The following is a 22,068-nucleotide window of genomic DNA, read 5'->3' as shown; positions in this document are numbered from 1 at the left end:
TTGTATATTTTGCCGAGTATTTCTTATAACAAAGGTCATATTCCAAGATTTCCTCTCTCTCTCTCTCTCTCTCTCTCTCTATATATATATATATATATATATATAGAGAGAGAGAGAGAGAGAGAGAAACATTGGACAAGTGTGCGATCAACGATGTGTGCTAATTCAACAAAAAAAAAAGACCATTTAGGGTATGTTTGATGGCTTGTCCAGGGTTGGACAAAATGAACAAAAAGAACGGAACAGAACATTGGTTTTGTTTGTTCTGTATGACTGTTCCAAGTCCAACGTTTGTTTTCACCGTACTCAAATGCTATGTTCCAAATGTCCATTGTTTGATGACAATGTGCAGACAACTTGAACAATCATGGATAATGGGTTGAATTACTTTATTTTAGATCGTACGACCCAATCTGTCCACCATTTTACATGTTTTAACAAGTTTATTATAGTTTTTTGCCCAAATATGGATCCAATTACAAAATTATATCTAAAATCATGAATTTTTGCCCTGAATATGAATTTGAAATTGGATTTTTTTCTCAAATATGAATCTCAAATGAGTTATTTGCCCCGAATATGGATTTTTGCTCCAAATAAGGATCTCAAATGGGATTTTTGCCCCAAATATGGATCTTGAATTGAATTTTTACCTCAAATATTAAAATGTGTCTAGGAGTCAGACTAATAAAAGAAAATAAGTTAATGTTGTTTAAGATGGTTTCAACACAAAGACTTAATATGAATCTTGTGCAAAAGGTTGTTATGGCTAAAGTACAAGAAACTAGAAAAAGAAGACCACTGTAGACTTGTATGAAAATAGTAAAAAATGATATAAATAGATAAATAAGATCCGCAAAGCCGACCTCATGTAGTTGGGATAAAGCTTGGCTATGATGATGAATATTTTTGCAAGATTTTTTCTCACTACAAGATTTTCTCGTGATAAAAACTCTGGTACCAACATGCGTGACATTGCTCAAACCAGGTGACCCAGATGGATGTGTGAACTTGTTTACTGAAACACTATCAATTATGACCAATTTTTATATAACAAAACACCAACTTTTTTCATAACATTCATGGCCGATATTATATAAAAGAACATTAATCCTGAAATCTTATACGCTAGAGGTAGAACTCCAATGAATCTTCCTAACAAAAAGGTCTGCAGCAGAAATGGTGCTTCAAGGACAAATAGCCAAACACAGCAAGATATCATGAAAACTCAAAAAACATGACCAACTCGGATATTGCAGTGATACTGCCATTTACCAAGAGAAGTATTATTTTTTACTTAACAAGGACTTGTTTGCTAAATACATTATTCTCCATTACAAATACCAGAAACATGTGCATTCCCAAACACACTTGAGACTGGCACTGCAGAAGAACAAGCAGTATGCAGTTTGAAATAAAGTTACTAAGCTTATGGCCTGAAGGATAATTGCTTGCGCATCATCTACACTTTGTCGTCATGGAACCACCATCTTGTCTCCTTTGGCGATCTACTATTGTGTCCGTTCTTCACATAGAGGTCATTGTCCACAGGGCATTTCTATATAAAAAATGAGAAACCTTACAGTTAGGAAAGAAAAAGAATATTGGGACTTTTATGGCTATAGAGAATACAATTGAGTAGAACCTTTGCAGGGGAGCTTGAGAGCGGGGAAAGAATGCTACAGATGGAACTCATAGTCATGGCAGGAGACCATGAATCATACATAATATCTGATTAACAAAAATATCTAGTTCATTACTACAATCCACATAAAACATCTACATATACTTTTACCAAATTATAAAATCCATGAAACTGAAACGCCAGAAAACCTGTACATAGGTCTGATTCAAGTGATTCAAAAGCCAGTTCCTACTAAAAAGAGGATGCAGGTCACATCCATGGTGTCAGTTCCATAAAAAAAATGAAAAAATAAAAGTTTGCTAAGTCATTTGTACATACAAACAATTATAACCAACTTTAACCCGGCATATAATACACTAACAAATGACAACACCTAGAAGCAATCAATGCAAGCACCCATAACTACCAGCAAAACTGGTAAGTAGGCGATTTGAAAAAATTGTTTCACGGAATTGTAATATCCAACATATTGACAATAACAGAGATCGTTCCATCAAGTTAACATGAGCTTTTTCATTGTCAGAAATGGAGCAGGCAGATAGTGTCAGCTCTTCAGTCCTAATGTCTTATATGACTTAAATCAGACTAACATCATGTAAGATTAATCTTGAACATCAGTGATTTCACTTCAATTCTTGAATTAAATCTTGCCCTTTTTCAGTGAACAATCTCACCTTCATAAAAAGAAGCACAAAAAAAAGGCTGATCATCTGTGGGTTAACGAATATAACATACTAAAATTCATCAGTTTTTAATATCAGAACAAAAGAAATGGAGTACTAAATAGAGTAAAAGATCGGAAAGTGCACGAAAATGAGGCATCTGATGCAAGTAACTACAACCAATGAGCGGTCATTGTTACGATTATGGCCTGCTTATCAGTACACAGAACAAGCTATCCAATGGGGTTAACCACATTGGTGGGTGACTATGTCACATGAATACTCCATTTTGACTCCGGTTCTGTATCCCCTTATATACAAATCATATTGGAAAATTCATCTCCAATGGCTGGGCATGCATGTGAGAGTTAAGAAGGCTGATGAACCAATGGGTGGATGCATGAATGGGTGCCATCTAGACGACTGATAGGGAAGATTGTGACCTGCTGATGGCTGTTTCTGTATGCAAAGACCCTTAACACATTGATGGCAAAATTCAACAGAAAACAGGGAAAGGAACAAAAAAAAATACAGACGCTGGATAGATAATGGCGTACCTGCACGAATCGGATGATCAAGAGGAGGGGATCGAGAACTAGGGCTCCCGAATGCAGGAATCGAACGATGAAGAGGATTAGATGGAGAGTCCGAGAAAACTAGAGCTTGCAGTCGAGAGAGGGAAAACACTCTCAGACCTCCTGCGAAACTTCGGAGGAGAAGAATGAGGCTCAACGATTAGGGCTTCAGTTTCAGCGCAAACGATAGCACGCCTGTCGATGCACAAATTTTTTTTGATCGGTTCCCTCCGTTCCTGTTCTTTTTGTAGAGGTGGATCGACAATTACACTGTATATTGGATGTGACGGATGGACAGAACGCCGTCCACCGCATCTAATGTTTGTTAAAAAGACGTTCTAAACGTCTGTTTCGTCCCATGCGATGCACGGGACGAGCCATCAAACATGCACTTAGGTCACAACTGCAATTAAATGTCTTTTTTCCAGTGAAACCTTTAACAATGGTTCAGGTCCGCCCTAATTTATTGTTTTTGCTCAAAATAAATGTGCCTCATGCATTCGACGTTTGATCTTCCACTGATACTAGTGGCGGTTAGGACTGTCACTAATTCATTGTTTTTGCTCAAAATCAATGTGCCCCGCATGTTCGACAATCATTCAATGATTGACCGTCCACTGATACTCTCTACCCACACACACACACACATATATATATATATATGTGTGTGTAAGAATAAAAATGATAAAGTTCTATCATTGATCAAACTATACTTGATTGAACGTGGTTGTCCCATGAAATATATTTTATCCTATGTGAGTATGGCTCAACCCCACATAAATGCAGTGCACGTATATCATGATGAGAGTGAGGATACAACAAAGGTTCATGATTGAGTCGAAAAAATGTAAAACGATATTATTATGGGGACAACATTGGATCCAACTCAAGATGGTGAACGCATGCCCCTTTAACAAAATTAGTCTTGTGCTATTACATATCAAAATAACGAATAATTAAGGTAACAGATCGTTCAACATGCTGATTGATTTGTTGAAGGAGACATTGCCCAAGTAAAAAAGATTGTCAAGCTTTTACTATGAGGCAAATAAATGTGTAAATTGCACCAGCTTTGATTACATGAAGATTGATGCATGCATGAATGATTGCAGTTTTTTCTAGGAGGAGCATAAAAACACAATAAAATTTTGCAGACGAAATTCTTTTAAGTAGGGTAGGATATAAAATCCACAAAAAAAGGTGGACCTAGGTCAGATTCGGACCCAGACCCGACCCAGATCCAAATAGGGGCAGACGGTCGGGCACTGCCTCACCACCTGCATGTTTTAAATAAAGCACGTAGGGGAGGGACAACTGGTGATCCCCTCCCCCATGTGTAGGCGGTCTTCCCTCCACCTGGCGATCACCACCCTCTCCCCCCTCTTCTTATTCTCTCCAGCGACAGTGTCGTCGACATCCCCACCCAACGTCGGTGACTCCCCTCAGGTTACTCTCTAACCCTCTCTCTCTCCCACTCTCACTGTGCTCACTATCCTCCCCTCTCGTTCGACCTCTGAGCGTCGGGCACCTGACCCAACCAACCCCGCTTTTCCATCTCTCTCTTCCTGACACCGACGACATCCTACCGACATCCACCTTGCCTCGTCGGAGGCTACCTGACACCGATGATTTTCCCCCTCAGATAGCCCCTTCCCTCTCTGTGTGTCTTCTTCTCCTTCTCTGATGGTTTGCGGCAGAGGGGTGGGCACCGCTGCCCTTCCCCATGCTTGCTCTGGGTCTGGCTCAGGCAAGCACGACCCTCCTCGTTTCTCTCTCTTTTTGTTTGGCAGGGGAGGGGCTCGACCCCCTCCTTATTTTTTCTCTCTTTTTTGGCACCGATCGGAGGGCCAATACCCTTCGACCTCCCTTTTCTTTTCCCCTTGTTCGGCAGAGTCTAGCTCGGGTTGGGCTCGGCCTAGTTGCCGAGCCCACCCCAACCCTTGGGTTAAGCTTTCCAGCAGGGTTGGGGTGGGCTCGGCAGAGGCTAGCTCGGTCAGGTTGCCAAGCCAACCCCTTTCGCTGTTAAGCTTTCCAGCAGGGGCCTTGCCCATGCCCCTCTTTTTCCCTCGATAGACAAGGGTGCGTCCCCTGTCTCTGCCCCTTTCCCCCTCTTTGGACCTCGTCAAGCAGGGGCTTCGCCCCTACCTCCTTTTGGCTTCCTCGGGCAGGGAAGAAGCCCTTGCCATATGGGTCATCCAGCATGCATGGCAGTCGCCCTGCCTCTTTGTTTGTGCCAGGCAGGGTGGTCGCCCTGCCTCTCGGTTTTCATTAGGCAGGAGAAAAACTCTTGTCGTTTAAGAGTTTCATCTGACCCCTGCCTTAGGTAGGGGCTTCGCCTTGCCATCGGCTTGGTCAAATCGGTAGGGGTAACATCTCTGCTTGCTCTGATTATCGGTAGAGAGGGGTCGGGCCCTTGCCTCCTCGATTTTCCAGCACAGGAGCTTTGCCCTTGCGTCCCTCCTCGTCTCCTGTTGCTAGCTGAGGTCGGGCTAGGCTTGGCAGTCGAGCCCACCCCTTGGCCTTGGCTGTTCAAGCCAGGTACAGGCTCGACCTGACAACTGAGCCCACCCCTACTGCTTTAGCTCCCTTTATGTTTCGAGTTGGGGGCCAAGCGAGCTCACTGATCCGAGTGAGCTCAGCCCTCTCTCTCTCCCTATTAGAGGTTTGTAACCCCTTAGGTTGTTTTTGAGCATTTGTATGAATACTCATTGTTTTTTTTTTCCAGCTTGCACAACGGATCTCGTTCATGCCTCGCGGCTCAAGATCGTCATTCATACACTCGAAGGCACTTGCACCCCGCGACTCGAGTAGTCATCACCTACGGTTAGAAATGATCGCAACCTCATAATTTCTCAAGGTAGGGGAAAGTTGCGCAAAAAGGGCAGTAGATTAACCGAATTAAGTTAAAATAATTAAAATGACCATGATAGATATGCCTAGATTTACTTTATTTTTCCTATACTTATTTTGTGTAGCCTGCACGCTTATTGGTTGAGGTACGATTTCGTACCTCATGCATTATTTACACATTTACTTGCTTGCTCAGACATTTGGCTAGAGTACAGTTTTGTACCTTTTGCGTTGCATACATATTTACTTGCTTACCCATCTTTTTGGCCGATGTACGATTTTATACTTCATGCATGTTGCTTATGTATTTTTTGCTCAATGTGGAATTTCTTAGTACTTTGTTGTCACTTTATAATGTGCACATGCTCACAGTTGTGGTATATAAGTAAATGTAGTCTTTTATCTATTTTGTTTTCGCTCTTCTTCAAAGGGATACGAGTTGCACTTGTGCGCAACAGTTCTTTTATTAGGATTCCTTATGAGAATCCAGTTTTCAAATGCATCGTTTTGCAAAAGCAAAGATTTAAAGTCTCGCAGGTTACGAAAGTGCAACTAAGTTTTCTCAAGTTGGCATTTTCAAAAAGAATGTTTTACAACTATAATTTGATATGACTCAGAAACTCTGAAAAGGGGTAAAACTTATCGAGTGTGTAGTCTCGCAAAGCAAGCTCGAAGGTTTTGAGAGTTGCAATATATCAATCTAGTCTCCCAAATTGCCGTGTCTTTGGAGAACAAAAGCAAGATCCATAGCGATCTCCTGCATGCAATATTGTATCGTCGTTCTAAAAAAGAGAATACAATATCTGAGCATTTTTTTATTTGCATTGAATCTTAGTGTAATTTTTGTTGGAGTTTCTGTTGGAAAATCTATACCCCTTTCATCGTAACTTACTTGTAGACATGCGCGATATGGTAGCACTACGATAATCATATGAGAGATCCAAGGCGGTCTCGTATCATGCAATATGCCATTGTTATTAATATAATTTAAAAGACTAGATCTTGTCAAACTGAGTAATTATTGTATCACTTCTTTTATAAAAGATAAATGTTGGGGTTTCTTTTGAAAAATTGTTGCCCTTTCATCGTAGTCGTACTTGTAGACATATACGATTGTACCTTTGGATATGTACGATGATTGGATAAGGAGGTTGTGGCAACCTCGATGCTTGTAATTGGTACAATGTCGAGATCACCTAAAATTATGATGATTTTGCCTTCACAGGCAAGAGGCTTGTGTCAGTCTAAAAGATCAGAGCATGTTAAGATTGAACCTGAATGATTACAGTATGTACTTTTGCAAAGCTGATGGTTTGGGGGTTTCCTTTTAGAAATTTATTCCTTTCTCATCGTGGTTGTACTTTTGAATAAGTATGTTGCATACTACGATGAGTAGGATGAGAGGTCTAAATTTACTTTGAGCGTGCAATGTCATGTGTTTGAGACCATAAAGTGGTGACGTTTTCACCCTCATGATAAGTTGACCCCTCTCATCGTGGTTGTACTTTTGAACATGTATGTTGCGTACTGTGGTGAGTATGATGAAAGGTGTGTAGTTGCCTCGAACGCGCAATGACACATATAACTCACATAATGGTGGTTGTTTCGCCTTCATAGGCAAGATGCTTGAGTGAATCAAAAGACCAGAGCATATAGAACGGGATGGCAGTTAGAAACTCTCATCATGCTCGTTCAATATGGTTCATCAAGAAAGAGGATAAATGATATAAAAACTCTGATGGATAAGCCATTAATGGCTATTTCGGGCAAATGACTCAGCTTCCTTAGTCATCAGAGTTAGGAGAAATGTGCTACAAAGATAACTTTCAAGCCACTTCTGCAGAAGTTGGATGCATCCACGGGCCACCTATGCATTTGGGGATTTAGTCGCTTGGTCATTGGCCACCCTCTTAGAAGCGGACTTAGTCAGCCATCCGGGTTATCTAAAACAGATAGCATAATAAACCCTTGGACTGGTCTCGACTGTTTCTATGTTTCGTGCTTTGCGTGTACCCACCCTGTCAGATAATATCGAAACATAAGTTAAACTATTCACATTATTTGAGATGTGCGTGTTGTGACGTGACATGCTTGTTTGCTCAAAAGTTCAGTATACTACTCATTGAATTATGCATGCATGTTGTAGTGTTACACTAGTTCTTTGCTAGCAATAATAACTAGTTGTTCATACTAGTTAAATGCTTATAATAATATCATTATGCTAGTTGAAATATGACACATGTGACTTACTTTACTACTTGGTTGCACTATTCTGACTTATTGTGTAATTGCTTACAGTTTATAATCTACGAACTGGTTGCATCTTATGACTAATGTGATTGCTTACAGCTCGTAATCTATAAAATGGTTATATCTTATGATCAATGTGACTGCTTACAGCTTGTATTCTACGAACATTTTACAACTAGGACTAATGCAATTGCTGGTATTATAAGCATCTTGCATCTTGTGATCAATAGAACTGCTTGGTGTGCAATTGCTTGCATCTTATGATTGATGAATGCCTTGTGATGAATGAATGCTCACCTTGTGATAGTTGATAGATCACTTTACTTTATAGTTAATTGTTCACTTTGAAAACCTTTAATTATTTGCATACTCAATTGTTTATGTTAGAAGTGTTTATTCCTTCGTGGAGTCTAATTATTTCTTTACACTGCTTATCTTGCTAATATAATATGCCTTGCTTTAATTTAGTTCTACATTGTCATACTTGCGTACCTGCCAGTTTTTTGTGAAACTGACCTATTTTACGGGTACATGTGGTGTTTAGGTTTACGAGATAGGCGATGTCATAATGACTGATGGTGTCAAGATGAGACTCTTTTCCTGACGTTTCGCTCCTGAGGACAATTCGATAAATTTGCATAAAGGTCTTCTTAAAAATCTCTCATTTGTATAATTTATTAAAACTGCATTCATTTTAATCTATTTGGTTTTGAATATATGAAATTTTAAATCTGTTTGAAAAGGAAAGTTTGCATTGTAATGCGTCCAAGGTTCGTTGACTTGTTTTAAAAATATCATTTTTTGCTAAATTATTATTTAAACTCTGATAATTGAATGATTTCAAAAGCTTTCTAAATTCTTTTAAAAGTTACAAGTCCTGGAGAGTGATTATGGAATGCATATAGCACATAAGATAATAGCAAAATACATATAGTGCAGAAGATAATACCAATAAATATATATGAGATTCTATCACACACACCATCGACGAAGATCTCATGTTGTTATATTTGAGAAAATAAAAACTTACACAATGAGCATGGTGCTAAATGAAACATGTTAATAAATTTCTGTTATTTTTTTCAAAATTCTGAACCCATAGATGTGTTCAGCATAATTGATTTACTAGAAATCAATACTTGAATTATGCATTTTGAATGAAAAAAATTATATTTGGAGCTTCAAAAATTTATAAAGATTGTATACTGTTTATTTTTTAATTGCATCTGAGGAAGTGATTCCTATAAAAACAAATGTATAGATCACATCTGAATGGTCAGAATTTTAAAAAATTGCCTAAAATCCAATAATATGTTTCATTTAGCATTGTATTTGTTTTGTAGGTTTTCGTTTTTCTTATATAAATATGTACAGTGCGTGTTAATAAAATTAAGTCCTGTTTGGAAACTAATTGCCTGGATAGAAAGTGCAATTTGAGGAAGTGAGAACAGGATTTGGCAGCTTCCGCCTCTTGGATGTGGATTTCATTCTTTCGTGTAAATACAAAGGTGAGAGAATCTTGTTTCCCATCCCAAATGCATAAACACCCATCCCAACTACGAGTTTTAAATAGACCACCACAAGTAGTTTGACCAAGTTTTTGCCAATTTTCAAAGGACCACCACAAGGTTTTGCCAAATTCATTAACTCCTATCCCAGCTCATAGCTTCCAAACCGGGCCTCCACCTGAGGGTCAACGGATCATTGCAGTCTCTGCTGTGCAACCACTATTTAAAAAACTACTCTCCCCTAAAATATCTGATGGCGGCATTTTTAGTATTTGTAGAGTGTCATACTGCCCACGAGGAAGGAAGGCGCCCGTTGTTTCACTCGTGGTTATTTGACTTTGAAATAAAGAGGGAAGCCAGTGTGCGGCCATCAGACTCACAGTAGACAGATTTGAAGAAAACGCAAAGGATCTATAAAAGGCCTCCCCTGCTGCTGCTTTTCTTTTCACACTCTGCATTCTTTTCTCCTTCTTGATCAGAAGAAATGTCATTCCTTGCTCTGACTCTGCTCCTCCTTTCCCACCTCCATCTTTCTCACTCTTCTCCTGAGTATGCCTCTCCCTCTCATCATTTTTCATATTTTATTATTGTTTTTCAGCCTACCAACATCGTAATTTGGCTTCCTCTCTCTCTCTCACACGAATTTTTACATTCTACTATTGATGTTCGGCCTACCAACATCGTAATTTGGCTTCATTTCTCTGTTTTGCAGAGACCATTTGCGTCTTAAGACTGATGGCTCCTCTGGTTTTGAAGGCGCGCGAGTCACCCAGCTTTCTTGGCGCCCTAGGTGTGCATGCATTTCTTGAATTTGTTATCCTATTGTTCCACCATATTGTTTTCTTAATACAATTACTAGAACCCACATTGCTAATGACAATGCATTCTTGTTATTTAAAGAGTTGAAAGATTATGTCTGTTGTTGGTCTATGATGATTTAGAAGATCAATAATTTTGTTGGTTGTGGTTAGGGCATTCTTGTACAAGCGGTTTCTTTCACATGAGGAGTGTGATCACCTTATCAAATTGGTAATGTAATTCTTGGCTATCTATTTAAAGATGCCCATGCATCCAAATTATCCTTGAGTCTTAAATTTCTTGGTTGGGTGGTTATAGACAAAAGATAAGCTTGAGAAATCCATGGTCGCAGACAATGAATCCGGCGACAGCATTGAGAGCACTGTCCGCACCAGCTCGGGGTACTTCCTGAACAAGGGGCAGGTGGGTAGCTCTTTGATCAAGTGAATGATGGATAACTTGTGCATCTGTTCCTTGTGTATTCAAAGGTTCTGCTGCACTAAGCTTTCATATTCTTATGTAAATGCTTGAATTGGTCTTTCTTTTTCTGCATGGGCTTCATATGTATTGGTTTGGATAGCTCTCATTCATTTGAAATTTGGTAAAGATCATTTGGTAATGCTATCTTTGGTTAACGCACAAAAAATTGGTTAACAACATAAGTTGGCAATAAGTGAAACTGCGGAAATTCATTTAAGAATGACTACATGTTTAAGGTTTTGCATTGAAAAGACGATGAAAGAATGTCATAAAAAATGAGTTTCTAAAAAATTTACAATTAGTATACTATTTGTTAATTCGGTTCTAATTTTACAAAATAAGTTTAATAAATGGAGATATAAACGAGATTTCTCTTGAAAATCAAGTTAATGTAGATGAAGTACAGGATTCGAATTCAAGAATCAATATGATTCGAACCTTATATCTGATAAAAGTGGTTTTTTTTTCTGGATAACCGAGGAAAACCACCCTCAGGTCCTCCTTGCCCACCAAGGAGTACACCTAGCTTCAACCTCACTGCAAGGGACATGCACTCGTGGGTTTCAAACTCGTGACATCCCTTCATCTTGGTGATGTTTACTAGTCACCCCTGCCAGATGAGCGGAGCCCTTGTGGGCTGATAAAATTGGTTGTGTTTGAGTTATTTGGAAAAGTTCTTTCTCTAAATATAATTTTTTGTGCTTGTAATGTTTCTCTTAAAGTTTTTTCTTTTTTTGCCAATATTTTGAGGACCAAGTTTTTTTCCCCTGCTTCTCAATGTTTTATTGAGAAAGACCTGTTTTAGATGGGATTTGCATAACTATGGTAGCAACCTGACTCAATCTTAGAAATTTGCCAATACTATGCAGCAGTTAGGATTTACATTAGACTAGGATTTGTACTACTATTTCTGTGTTGGCCTCCCAAATCCGAATGTTGTTGGAATCTCTTTTATCACATGTATATGTACCTTCCTCATGTAATGAGAAAAACAACTCGATTGCATACCATTCATTCCGTTTTGTTATGCTATCAGAGCACAGTCTTATTCTACCCATCTTTGTTCATATTACCCATTTTTTGTGTATATGTACCTTCCTCATGTAATGAGAAAAACAACTTGATTGCATGCCATTCTTTCCATTTTGTTATGCTATCACATCTCTGTCTTATTCTACCCATCCTTGTTCATATTATCCATTTTTGTGCATCATCATGAATCCCACCAAATGAGCTTGCCAAATGCCAATTGAAAGTTATGATCTAACCAGCTTTATCATAAATAAACAGTAATTATGTTGTTAGTCCTTTAGGTCTTGGGATATCGAAAAGAATATTAGCTTTTTGCATAAGCAACGTCAGTTTATATTATTTTAGAACAATGAGTGTATGTTAAGGATGAGAAAGATTTATGTAGTAATGTATGAATTCTTGCTATTCATTCTCAGTATATGCTTTCTGTAGTTTCAGCATTAGGCATGCCTTTTCCACTTGTCATTGATAGAGATATGCATCTTTGTCAGTAACATGTACTATTCAATTCCAATTTTTGTTGACATATTTTTCTTGTTATTTGACTAGAAATTAATGCCTCAAATGTGTTAAATCTAGTAGGTTTCAACTTTTATTATTGCTGTCTAAAGACGCTTCCTCTTGTTGATTTTGTCTCTTATTTTTTTCCTTCTCAATGATTTAGGATGATGTTGTTACGAGAATAGAGGACAGGATTGCTGCTTGGACTCTCCTTCCAAAAGGTGATGAAATCACGGGGAGAGAGAGATTGATTTTACTTCATCACTGCTCACCCGCACACTGACTTTGCATTGTTGTTAAAATCAGAAAATGGTGAATCTATTCATGTACTGCGCTATGAGGTTGGTCAGAAATATGAGCCTCACTTTGATTATTTCCATGACCCAAAAAATTTAGCTCTTGGTGGTCATCGGATGGCCACAGTTCTCATGTATTTGGCTGATGTTGAAATGGGAGGGGAAACAGTCTTTCCTGATGCAGAGGCAAGTTATTGCTCTCAACACCATTATTATTGCTTAATTGACTAGTCATTAAACCTATACACGTCATTTACAGGGTGTTGTTCAAGTAAAGGATGATTCTTGGTCCGACTGCGCCAAACATGGTCTTGCAGGTTTGCAATTCATTCTCATTCTTGTGTGGTTGAATTCAAATTCTACATTTTGAGGAGAATGTGTTGGAAAGATCATAGCCTCTTCTATATATTAATCAAAACAAACAAGCTTGATGCGAATAGAGATGGAATTTTCCAAAGGGTTGTTCTAACAAATTCCATTATTTGTTTGAAGGAAATGGTTTTCCCCTGTTTGCTGAATAATTTGACAGATGATGGATGTGCTTATCCTGGAGATCTCTGTATGATGGGATCTCTGTCGACACACACACACACACACACGTGGAGTTTACAAACTGTGATGAGCTAGTTCTTGTAGATGGTTTGGACGTGAACCTCAGAATTGAATGTGTCCATGTAGTAATGAATTTCTCTTTATCTTAATATGAATGATAATTCAAAATCTTCTAAGAGCTAGCTGCATGACATGTCCAATGTGTTTCCACTTTCGACTTTGAAATAATTGGTTTTTTATGACTATCATTCCCAATTTGTTTGTAGTTTTGAATTTTTTATTTCATCACCTTTTCAATCTGTTCAACCAAAACTATATAGTACGAAAAGAGAGAGGAAAATGAGTGATATTCTTTGTTGTTCCGGTGATAGATAAATACTGAAGAAATTCATTTGTGTAATGAAAATGCTATGCCCTTGTAGTTAGTGCCATAGTCACGTTGCTTGCTATAACTTTTAGGCGTAAAAGTTGAGCTGGAAATCTTAATCACCAATTTGTATCATCACCATGTGGTGCAATCTCTCTGCTTTTTGGTTGGTATGATCTTCAGTTCTCGAACACAGTATGCTCCTGTTGTTCAGTTTTACAATAAAATTGGTCTTTTAATATAACCAGTTAGTGCCATGCTAACAACCTCAATAAACCAGTTTCATGACTTCTGGAACAACATATAAAGCTTCATAAATTCTCTCCATGTCTAAGTGCACCTTTCTCTTTTCTAGTGAAACCCAAGAAAGAGGATGTGATACTCTTTTTTCATCTTTATAAATACTCTCCATATCTGAGTGTACCTTTTCTCTCTTCACAGTGAAACCCAAGAAAGGGGATGCAATACTCTTCTTCAGCCTTCATCCAAACACAACAACAGATACAACTAGTTTGCATGGAAGCTGTCCAGTGATAAAGGGTGAGAAGTGGTCTGCAACATGCTGGATTCATGTTAGGCACTTTAGTTCTACGACTAGTGGCGAAGCAACAGGAGCATGTTTAGATGAGAATGAACATTGTGCAGCATGGGCTGTGGCCGGAGAATGTGAAAAGAATTCTGCTTACATGCTCAACAATTGTAGGAAGAGCTGTAAAGCATGCAAGGCATAGACTGAAACTCATTTTACTGTTATACTCCAATTTTCAATCATAGGATTGAGTAGAGTGAACATTTTACTGTTCGTTTCTCACTACTGCACGAGATGTATGCCTTTGTGATTCAGTAACTTTAACCGGTGTGATTGCTTGTGAATTCCTTTAGTCATTAGAAATAACAACGTGCACACAACCGTGGTTCTTATGTTTTTTTTTTAAAGGCAAGCTGGGGTTAGTCAGACCCCCGCCAGTTACACAACATACCATTGGGTTTTGAACTTGCAACGTCCCAACACATGGTGATGTGCACTAACAGCTCCTAGCCCCTGTTGGTCGTGGTTATGTTCTTACTTTTTGTCATTTTTGATACTGTAAGAATATAGTGATTTTGTTGTGATATTCTCAAAGGCCAATATAAACACGGGAGAAACCATGATATTTTTAAGAGGTCATTTTTTATACAGTGGCTCTGCATGCTTGGCATGCATTTCTGTTGCTGATGACCATCCATCTCAATATTTCTTGAGAACGCCACACCCATCTATATTTCTTGAGATGGATGCCGCACCCATCTTGAGAAATGCCAAGATGAATGGCTGTCATGTGGGCGTGAGAACGTGCAAACACGATGTAATGAAAGATCAAGAAAGTAATTAAGCATACTGAATTTATGTGGTTGGGCAAAACTGCTTACGTTCACAAAGAGAGTACTAGATAAATTTTATTATGCTAACAGTATAAAAGATTATACAGCTTTTGAGGATAAGAAGAAGTATACTAGATTTTTTTTCATACAAAAACCCCAAAGTCTCTTTCTCTTATTTCCTTCTTTTACTTTTGGTTTTCCTTTCATAAACGATTTCACATTGGAACCACCTTCTAATACAGGTTTTCAATTACCACGAGTTTTGTGGGTTTTCAAAATACTCACATATGGGTAGTTTCCAAAACAAAGAGGGAAAATGGACTCCAAGTTTGTCCCATGTCCTATGCCACATTATCCAACAATCTTTGCCTTAAGTTTGGCTTGTCATCACCCACGTAAAAATTTGTTTCTCACCTTCAATGCCTTCTTTCCTTAGGGCTCATGCTTCAAACCTGAAACATTAACCAAGTCTAGACAATGCCTGAACTTATCACATGTAAGCGGCTTAGCCATTATATCAGTTGCATTATCTTTTGTGTGAACATTTACGAAGTCCAGCTTCCTATATTCTATCATATTTTGAATATTATGATATTGAACATCAATATGCTTTGACCTAATGCGACTTAACAGATTCTTTGCCAAGTGAATCACGCTAACTATCACAACTCAATTGTACCTTCCTTTACTCAATGACAAGTTCATTAACCAGTCCCTATAGCTATATGTCTTCTTTTGCTACTCCTGAAGTTGCTAAATATTCTGTCTCAGGGCAATCATCAATTAAAGCATAAACTTTCAAGTCATTGGCCCACCTATTAGAGTAAATATATTGCCACCAGTGAATCTTCTTTTATCTAAGTCCCTTGCAAAGTCAGTATCAACATAACTCATAACATCACATTAAGACTTACACTTAATAAACATGATACCAACATCTATAGTGCGTTGTAAATATCAAAAAATTCATTTAACGACATTTCAATGCTCATTTCTTGAATTTCCCTTGTACTTGTTTACATCCACAACACATGTAATATCATGCTTACTACATATCACGATATACATAAGACAACTCTTGCATTCACATATGACACCTTAAACATGTATGTTTCTTCTTCCTTTGTGTTAGGATATAAATGCTTAGATAACTTGAAATGTGTAGCAAGACGAGTACTTATAGGTTTTGGTTTTTTCATGTTGGATCTTTGGAGTACCTTTCAACATGTTTCTTTTCTGAAACTCATACTTGCCAACCTTTCTATTTCTATGAATTTTCATGTCAAAGATCTTGCAGCACTAAGGTCCTATATATCAAACTCCTAACTCAAGGTAGATTTTAACCTATCAACTTCAATTATGCTTTTGAAAGAAATTAACATAACATCAACATATAACATCAAAAGAACATATGAATCATCATCAAGAACTTGAAAATAAACATAATTGACACATTCACTCTGGGTATACCTGGCCTTAATCATGTAAGAGTCAAAATACTTATACTCAAAGAAATTGCTTTAACTCATAAAGTGATTTCTTTAACTTACAAACATGACTCTTCTTGCTTACTTTCTTGAAACCCTCGGGTTGTTGCATATAGATTTTCCTTACTGGAGCCTTGTGGGTCTTTCTTTCTCTATCTTTTGCTAAGCTATAGGGTTGTTCTTGCTCTTGGCAAAAGCTTTTTGAGAAGAAATCACACATTATTTTGTTGGTGGATCAATCACATCCACTTTCATCTCAATGACCAAATTCTTCTCACAATCTTTCTATTGCATGTTATCCTTCTTATTTACTTTCACCATATGCTCCTTATCAAATACACTGTCCCTATTTATGATGACTTTATGAGAATTAGGATCCCATAACTTGTACTCCTTTACTCTATTTTCATATCCGAGAAAGATGCATGGTTTAGACTTAGCATCTAACTTGAAACGTTGTTTATTATACACATGAACATAAGCAAGACATCCAAAGTCTTAAAATAAAATAATCAGTTGGCTTATCTGTCTATATCTTTTCTAGAGCCTTGCAATTAATTCCTTTAGATAATGGCCTATTGACAATAAAGCAAGTCATATTAACTACATCTACCAAAAGCTTTTCTCTAATTTTGCATTCAATCTCATACTGTGAGCCCTTTCCATAAGAGTCTTCTTCATCCTCTATGTCAAACTATTTTGCTAAGATATTTCTAGTATGGTAAAGTGATGAGAAATTCTCTCATTTCTATATAAATCTATAAACTCATTAGACTTGTACTTTCCACCATCATCTAACCTTAAGTATTTTGTCTTTTTTTATGTGTGTCTATGTTAGGACCCGATTCAAAAATAATTTGAAAGTATATGAATCAAAGAACTTGATATCGATGTGATTTCTTTGGAATGATCAAAGGAGAGATCTTATGGTGCAGATCATCATTGGTTGTGGCTAGATCTGTCATGCAGAACTATGAAGGGACTGGGCCCTTGTTGCCAAAGATCCTTCCAATTGGTTGATTAGTGTGGTTTCCATGAACAGTGCTATGATATCATTGTTAGAACCTAAACTCCAACAAATGTTGATCCTATGGATTCTAGCGAATTTGATATGAGGCACGACTTCAGAGAAAGGCATGCATCACGAGCAAGAGGGTATGCAGCATTGGGGGAGAAAGAGTTATCTCTCCTAGTCGGCTACATAGAAAAGCAAGAGATAGATGGGAGGTTAATGACAAGGAGGGGATAAATGGTGTTCCCTCCGAGTTGATGACGGGCATGGAAGATAAGTAAGGAAAAAATATGTTCCCTTAGAGAATAAGAACACGAAACATGAACAAAGCTTAAAGAAATCTCTAAATAAACTTATTAAGAATAAACTAAACATGATACATCTATATATAACTTTACAAGATGACAATTTAGTAAAAATACAAACACATTCCCACCCTGGATGGGATTCCAAGGGGCATCCTACCATAGTCCCAACCTGGATAGGACTCTTGGTTGGGCAAGTTTCTCTGGAGAGTCCTGAAAAAAAAGAAGTCTCCCTTTGTGCAGTCCCAGTTGGGTGGGAATCCAGTTGGGCAAATCCTAGGATAGAGCAGATTCTCCTGGTCGGACCTAGGGCATAAAAGGATCCATAATAATCCACCCTCTCAAATAGCCAATGCACAACTTAGCCTCAAGTACGGTCCACATTCATTTCTTTCAATTTTGCTTGACTTCTAAGAGCCATGAAGGAAACATAATTTTTAAAGGATGTAGATCAATCAAACGTTGATACAGAGAAGTTGGTTGTAAAAAGATACAGTTTATTGATGATCCAAATAAAAAGAGTGGCAGGTGCATAACAACCCCAAACAGGTCCACTTGTAATATATGATCCGAAGTAGCAAGATCCAACTATAGCGACTTTTGGATCCACTTTAAGTAAAAGGAAGATGAATCTACGTCCAAAACCAGTGGCAACTAATTCAAGGTCTGATAACCAGTAAGGACCGGGTCAGAACCGGTCTAGGCCACCTATCGGTTGATGCCTCATGACTTGGCATAGGTCTGATGGACGGTTACAAGAAGGTAGGTTGTAGAGAATTATCTCATCCTCTTCTTCTGTCCTTCTTTGTTGAGAGGGGGAGGGATCTCCTACATGGTCATGTTGGTCTTATCGAAGTTGGATGCTAACTCCTTGTTGTCATATGGGTCGAAGACCATAAGGAGCGACCATAACTCTAGGTCTACGGGGATCAACGACACATTGTCATGAAAATGGAGGTCATTCTTAAACTAGGTAGGTGGTCCTTCGGTCATAGTCGTCATCGGGGGAGTTGTTGAAGTTGTCAGGCAGGTTTGTGATGGTTGACACTGAGGTTTTGGTCGGCTCCCTTCAAGGTTAACTAAGAGTAAGAACAAGGATGAGGGAAAGGGGGAGCTGACCTGGGTGACTCGACTGGATGGTTAACCTCCTTGGGTGGCCCTAGTTAGAGGTAGCATTAGAGCTTGTTCTTGAGCTTATCGTATAATATCGTCAGATTTGACTTGGCATCCACCAAGATTTTTAGCTTCATGATTTGCTGGAAAGACCTGGTGCACATAGGCACCCATTGAAATTACCATCTAACATCTCGCAGAATCTTTAATTTTGTTGTTTTGAATTCATTATTGATTTGCACTTGTAGCAACTCAAGAGCCTTTTGAGCACGTTCGTTCACTTCTCGATGGAGTTCCTGAGAGGGCTTCTTGATTACAATACAAAACAAAACCAGCCACCATAACAAATTATTTAACGACTCCAGGACACAACTAAGGTTTGTTGTCACCCTATTCTTCCTCTTGTCAATTGGATTGATGCAAGCCAAGAACTCCGAGTAGAGTTCGCCATCTATATCTTGGGTCCGTGTTATCTCAGGGCCCTCCAGAGTTGCTATAGACTAGGGTTTAAGGCTGATTATGGGTTTGGTCTTTTTGTGAGAGGTACCAGGTACATAATTTTTTTTTTATTTTTAGGGCTTTTACAAGGTTAAAATAAATTTAATTTTGAGCTGGATCAAGATATTACAATTTTAATCATTTTTCAGGGTTCTGACATATTCTGAAGATCAGACCGGATCTCAACTATTTAGACAAATTATTGGGATCTATCAATTGAGTTTGACAGCTGACATATGTACATTCCTAGGATAAAAATTTTAGGATTTATGGATCTAAGATAGAGCCTGGGAAATTTTTTGAAGTTAAAAATTGTTAGGTCATCAGGATCCAAATGCTAGATATGACAGGTTTCAGTAAAATAGTGAATTGATAGATCAGGATGTGATTTTTTTATTTGTAAATTAGGTTCGGTTTAGGACAAGTAGGGCTAACTATAGTTTAGAATTTTTTGAGCTATCAAACTACTGAAATAATATTTTTGAAAATCGGACTAGGATGCAGGCCTATGTCGATCCTTCCTAAGAACAAGTAGAATGAGGTTTGTCTTTCGAAAGTCGGATCAGGGTCACTGGAGGTCAGATTCAAATGATTAAAAAAATAATTTGAAAGTACGTAAATTAAAGAACCTGATGTTGATGTGATTTTCTTAGATTGATCAAAGGAGAGATCCCAGGGTACAAATCACTATGGTTGATACAGATCATCATTGGTTGTGACTGGATCTATCGTGCAAAATCATGAAGGGATTGAGTCCTTGTTGCTGGAGGTCATTCCGGTTGGCTGATTGGCATGGTTCTCGGGAATAGTGTTATAATACCATTGTTAGGATCCGAACTCCCATGAAGGTCGATCCTATGGATGGACATGAGTCATGACTCTAGAGAGGTGCACACCATAAGCAAGAGGGACATGCAATATTGGGGGAGAGAGTCATATCTCCTAGTCGACTACACAAGAAAGTGTGAGGTGAATGAGGGTTGACGGCAAGGGAGAGAGAAAATATGTTTCCTCTGAGTTGATAACGGGCATGGAGGAAAGGTGAGAGAGAAATATGTTTTCTCAGAGAACCAGAACACGAACCAAGAACAAAAATACAAATTAAAAATAAAGCTTACAAAAATATCTGAATAAACTTTATTAAGAATAAACTAAACATGATACATCAATATATAGCTTTACAAGAAGGAAAATTAGTAAAAGTATAAACATACTCCCACCTTAGATGGGATTCTAAGAGGCATCCCACCATAGTCCAAGCCTGGAATGGACTCTGGGCTAGGCGGGTTTCTCTAAAGAGTCCTGAGAAAAGGGAGACTCTTTCTGTGCAGTCCCAGTTGAATGAGACTCTAGTTGAACAGATCTTGGGTTGGAGCAAATTCTTTTGGTCAGACTTAGGGCATAAAAAGATCTGTAACACTCTACCTTTGCTTTCTACTGCTTGAATTTCAAGAATGCTTCTGATTTATTCATGAAGTAGACCTAAACTTTTCTTGAGTAATAATTTATAAAGGTAATGAAATATTCAGCCCCACCATTAGATTTAATCAGTGTAGGCTCCCATACATCTGTATGTAGTTAGTCTAAGATGACATGACTCATATGCTTTGCAGCTTTGAAAGTCACCCTGCATTGCTTTCCCAATACATAATATTTGAATAAATCTAGTTTGCATGATTTAACACCATTCAATAAGTTTCTTTTATAAAGTTTCATATTTCTTCTTTCACTTATATGCCCTAGCCGCATATGCCAAAGAGTAGTCTAATCTGCACTAGCCTCTTCATTGATGGTTACAACTGGTGCAACTAAAACAATTTTTCCAATCAACTTGTATAAGTTTCTTGTTAACTTGCATCTCATGACTATTAAAGCCCTTAAGACTCCATTTGTTGTTATAAACCTGCAACCACTTACATCTAAAACACTCAAAGAGATTAATTTTTTCTTAAGTTCAGGCACATATCTCTCACAGACACATATCTCACACCAGTCAAGGTTCTTATCACCCATCAAACATCTTGATTTTATAGTTTATATTCTTATGATCTTACTCACAATATCATTACCCACATGGACAGAACCACCATAATGTTGATAGGTATCAAACCAATCTCCCTGCAAGCACATATGGTATAAGCATTCAAAATCCAAAATTTAATGATATGAAAATTGAATTATACCTATAGAAACTGAAAGAAGATATGCACCATCACCTTCATTTATGTCGGCTGCCACATTTGTTTGTTCTGAGCTCTTACCCTTCTTCTCTTTCTGCTCAATGTCCTATTTGCACTTCCTGTAGTCCCTCATCAAGTGTCCCTCCTTTTGGCAGTAATAACAACAATGTTCTTTGCTCTTGACTTCGATCAGTTTCTATTTTCAAGTCCTTGTAACTTTGATTTACCTCTTTCTTGACCTGAATCACCTCTTATTAGAAGCCCTTCTCCTTGAGGTTAGACAATGCCAGACTTTTTTCTTGTCTTATTTGAAAAAAGAGTAGCAATAACCTCATACAACCTAAGAGTCTTTATCCCAAATGAGAGAGTGATTACCAAATGATCATAAGATAGAGGAAAAGAGGGCAAAAGTAAAGCTTGATCTTCTTTTTTATTCTTTACTTTAAGACTCAACAACCGAGTCAAGATTCTATTGAAGATATTCAAGTGATCCTACAAATTCGAGTATTCCACTAGTTGAAGAGCATATATTTGTTTTTTCATATAAAGTTTGTTAGTAAATGATTTTTTTTAAAGGCAAGTTGAGGTTAGGCCG

General features: G+C 38.0%; 1 protein-coding gene and 1 long non-coding RNA gene across 2 annotated transcripts; one reads left to right on the top strand and one right to left on the bottom strand.

The window, feature by feature from the left end:
* Positions 1-1,346: 1,346 nt before the first annotated feature.
* LOC149815842 (uncharacterized) lies at positions 1,347-3,084 on the bottom strand. The gene is made up of 3 exons (XR_016427815.1): positions 2,865-3,084; positions 1,646-1,731; positions 1,347-1,558 (listed from the first exon to the last, which is right to left on the bottom strand). It is a non-coding gene; the product is annotated as an uncharacterized LOC149815842 (long non-coding RNA).
* A 6,848-nt stretch (positions 3,085-9,932) lies between these two features.
* On the top strand, positions 9,933-14,423 carry LOC149815841 (putative prolyl 4-hydroxylase 7). The gene is made up of 8 exons (XM_089989163.1): positions 9,933-10,039; positions 10,203-10,280; positions 10,462-10,519; positions 10,607-10,711; positions 12,465-12,522; positions 12,608-12,783; positions 12,857-12,914; positions 13,958-14,423. The coding sequence occupies exons 1-8, from the start codon at positions 9,975-9,977 to the stop codon at positions 14,245-14,247; spliced, it is 888 nt and encodes a 295-aa protein (XP_089845289.1). The 5' UTR covers positions 9,933-9,974; the 3' UTR covers positions 14,248-14,423.
* Positions 14,424-22,068: the final 7,645 nt, after the last annotated feature.

The sequence above is a fragment of the Nuphar pumila genome, chromosome 15, assembly GCF_984573655.1.
Source record: "Nuphar pumila chromosome 15, dmNupPumi1.hap1.1, whole genome shotgun sequence".
Taxonomy (NCBI): Eukaryota; Viridiplantae; Streptophyta; class Magnoliopsida; order Nymphaeales; family Nymphaeaceae; genus Nuphar; species Nuphar pumila.
Note: the sequence above shows the minus strand (reverse complement) of the source record. Positions and strands in the feature narration are given on the sequence as shown.

Coding starts and splice junctions, on each gene's coding strand:
- LOC149815841 (XM_089989163.1), top strand. CDS start 9,975: ATGTCATTCCTTGCTCTGACTCTGCTCCTCCTTTCCCACCTCCATCTT. Junction 10,040..10,202: donor CTTTCTCACTCTTCTCCTGA/GTATGCCTCTCC, acceptor TCTGTTTTGCAG/AGACCATTTGCGTCTTAAGA. Junction 12,523..12,607: donor TTGGACTCTCCTTCCAAAAG/GTGATGAAATCA, acceptor TGTTAAAATCAG/AAAATGGTGAATCTATTCAT.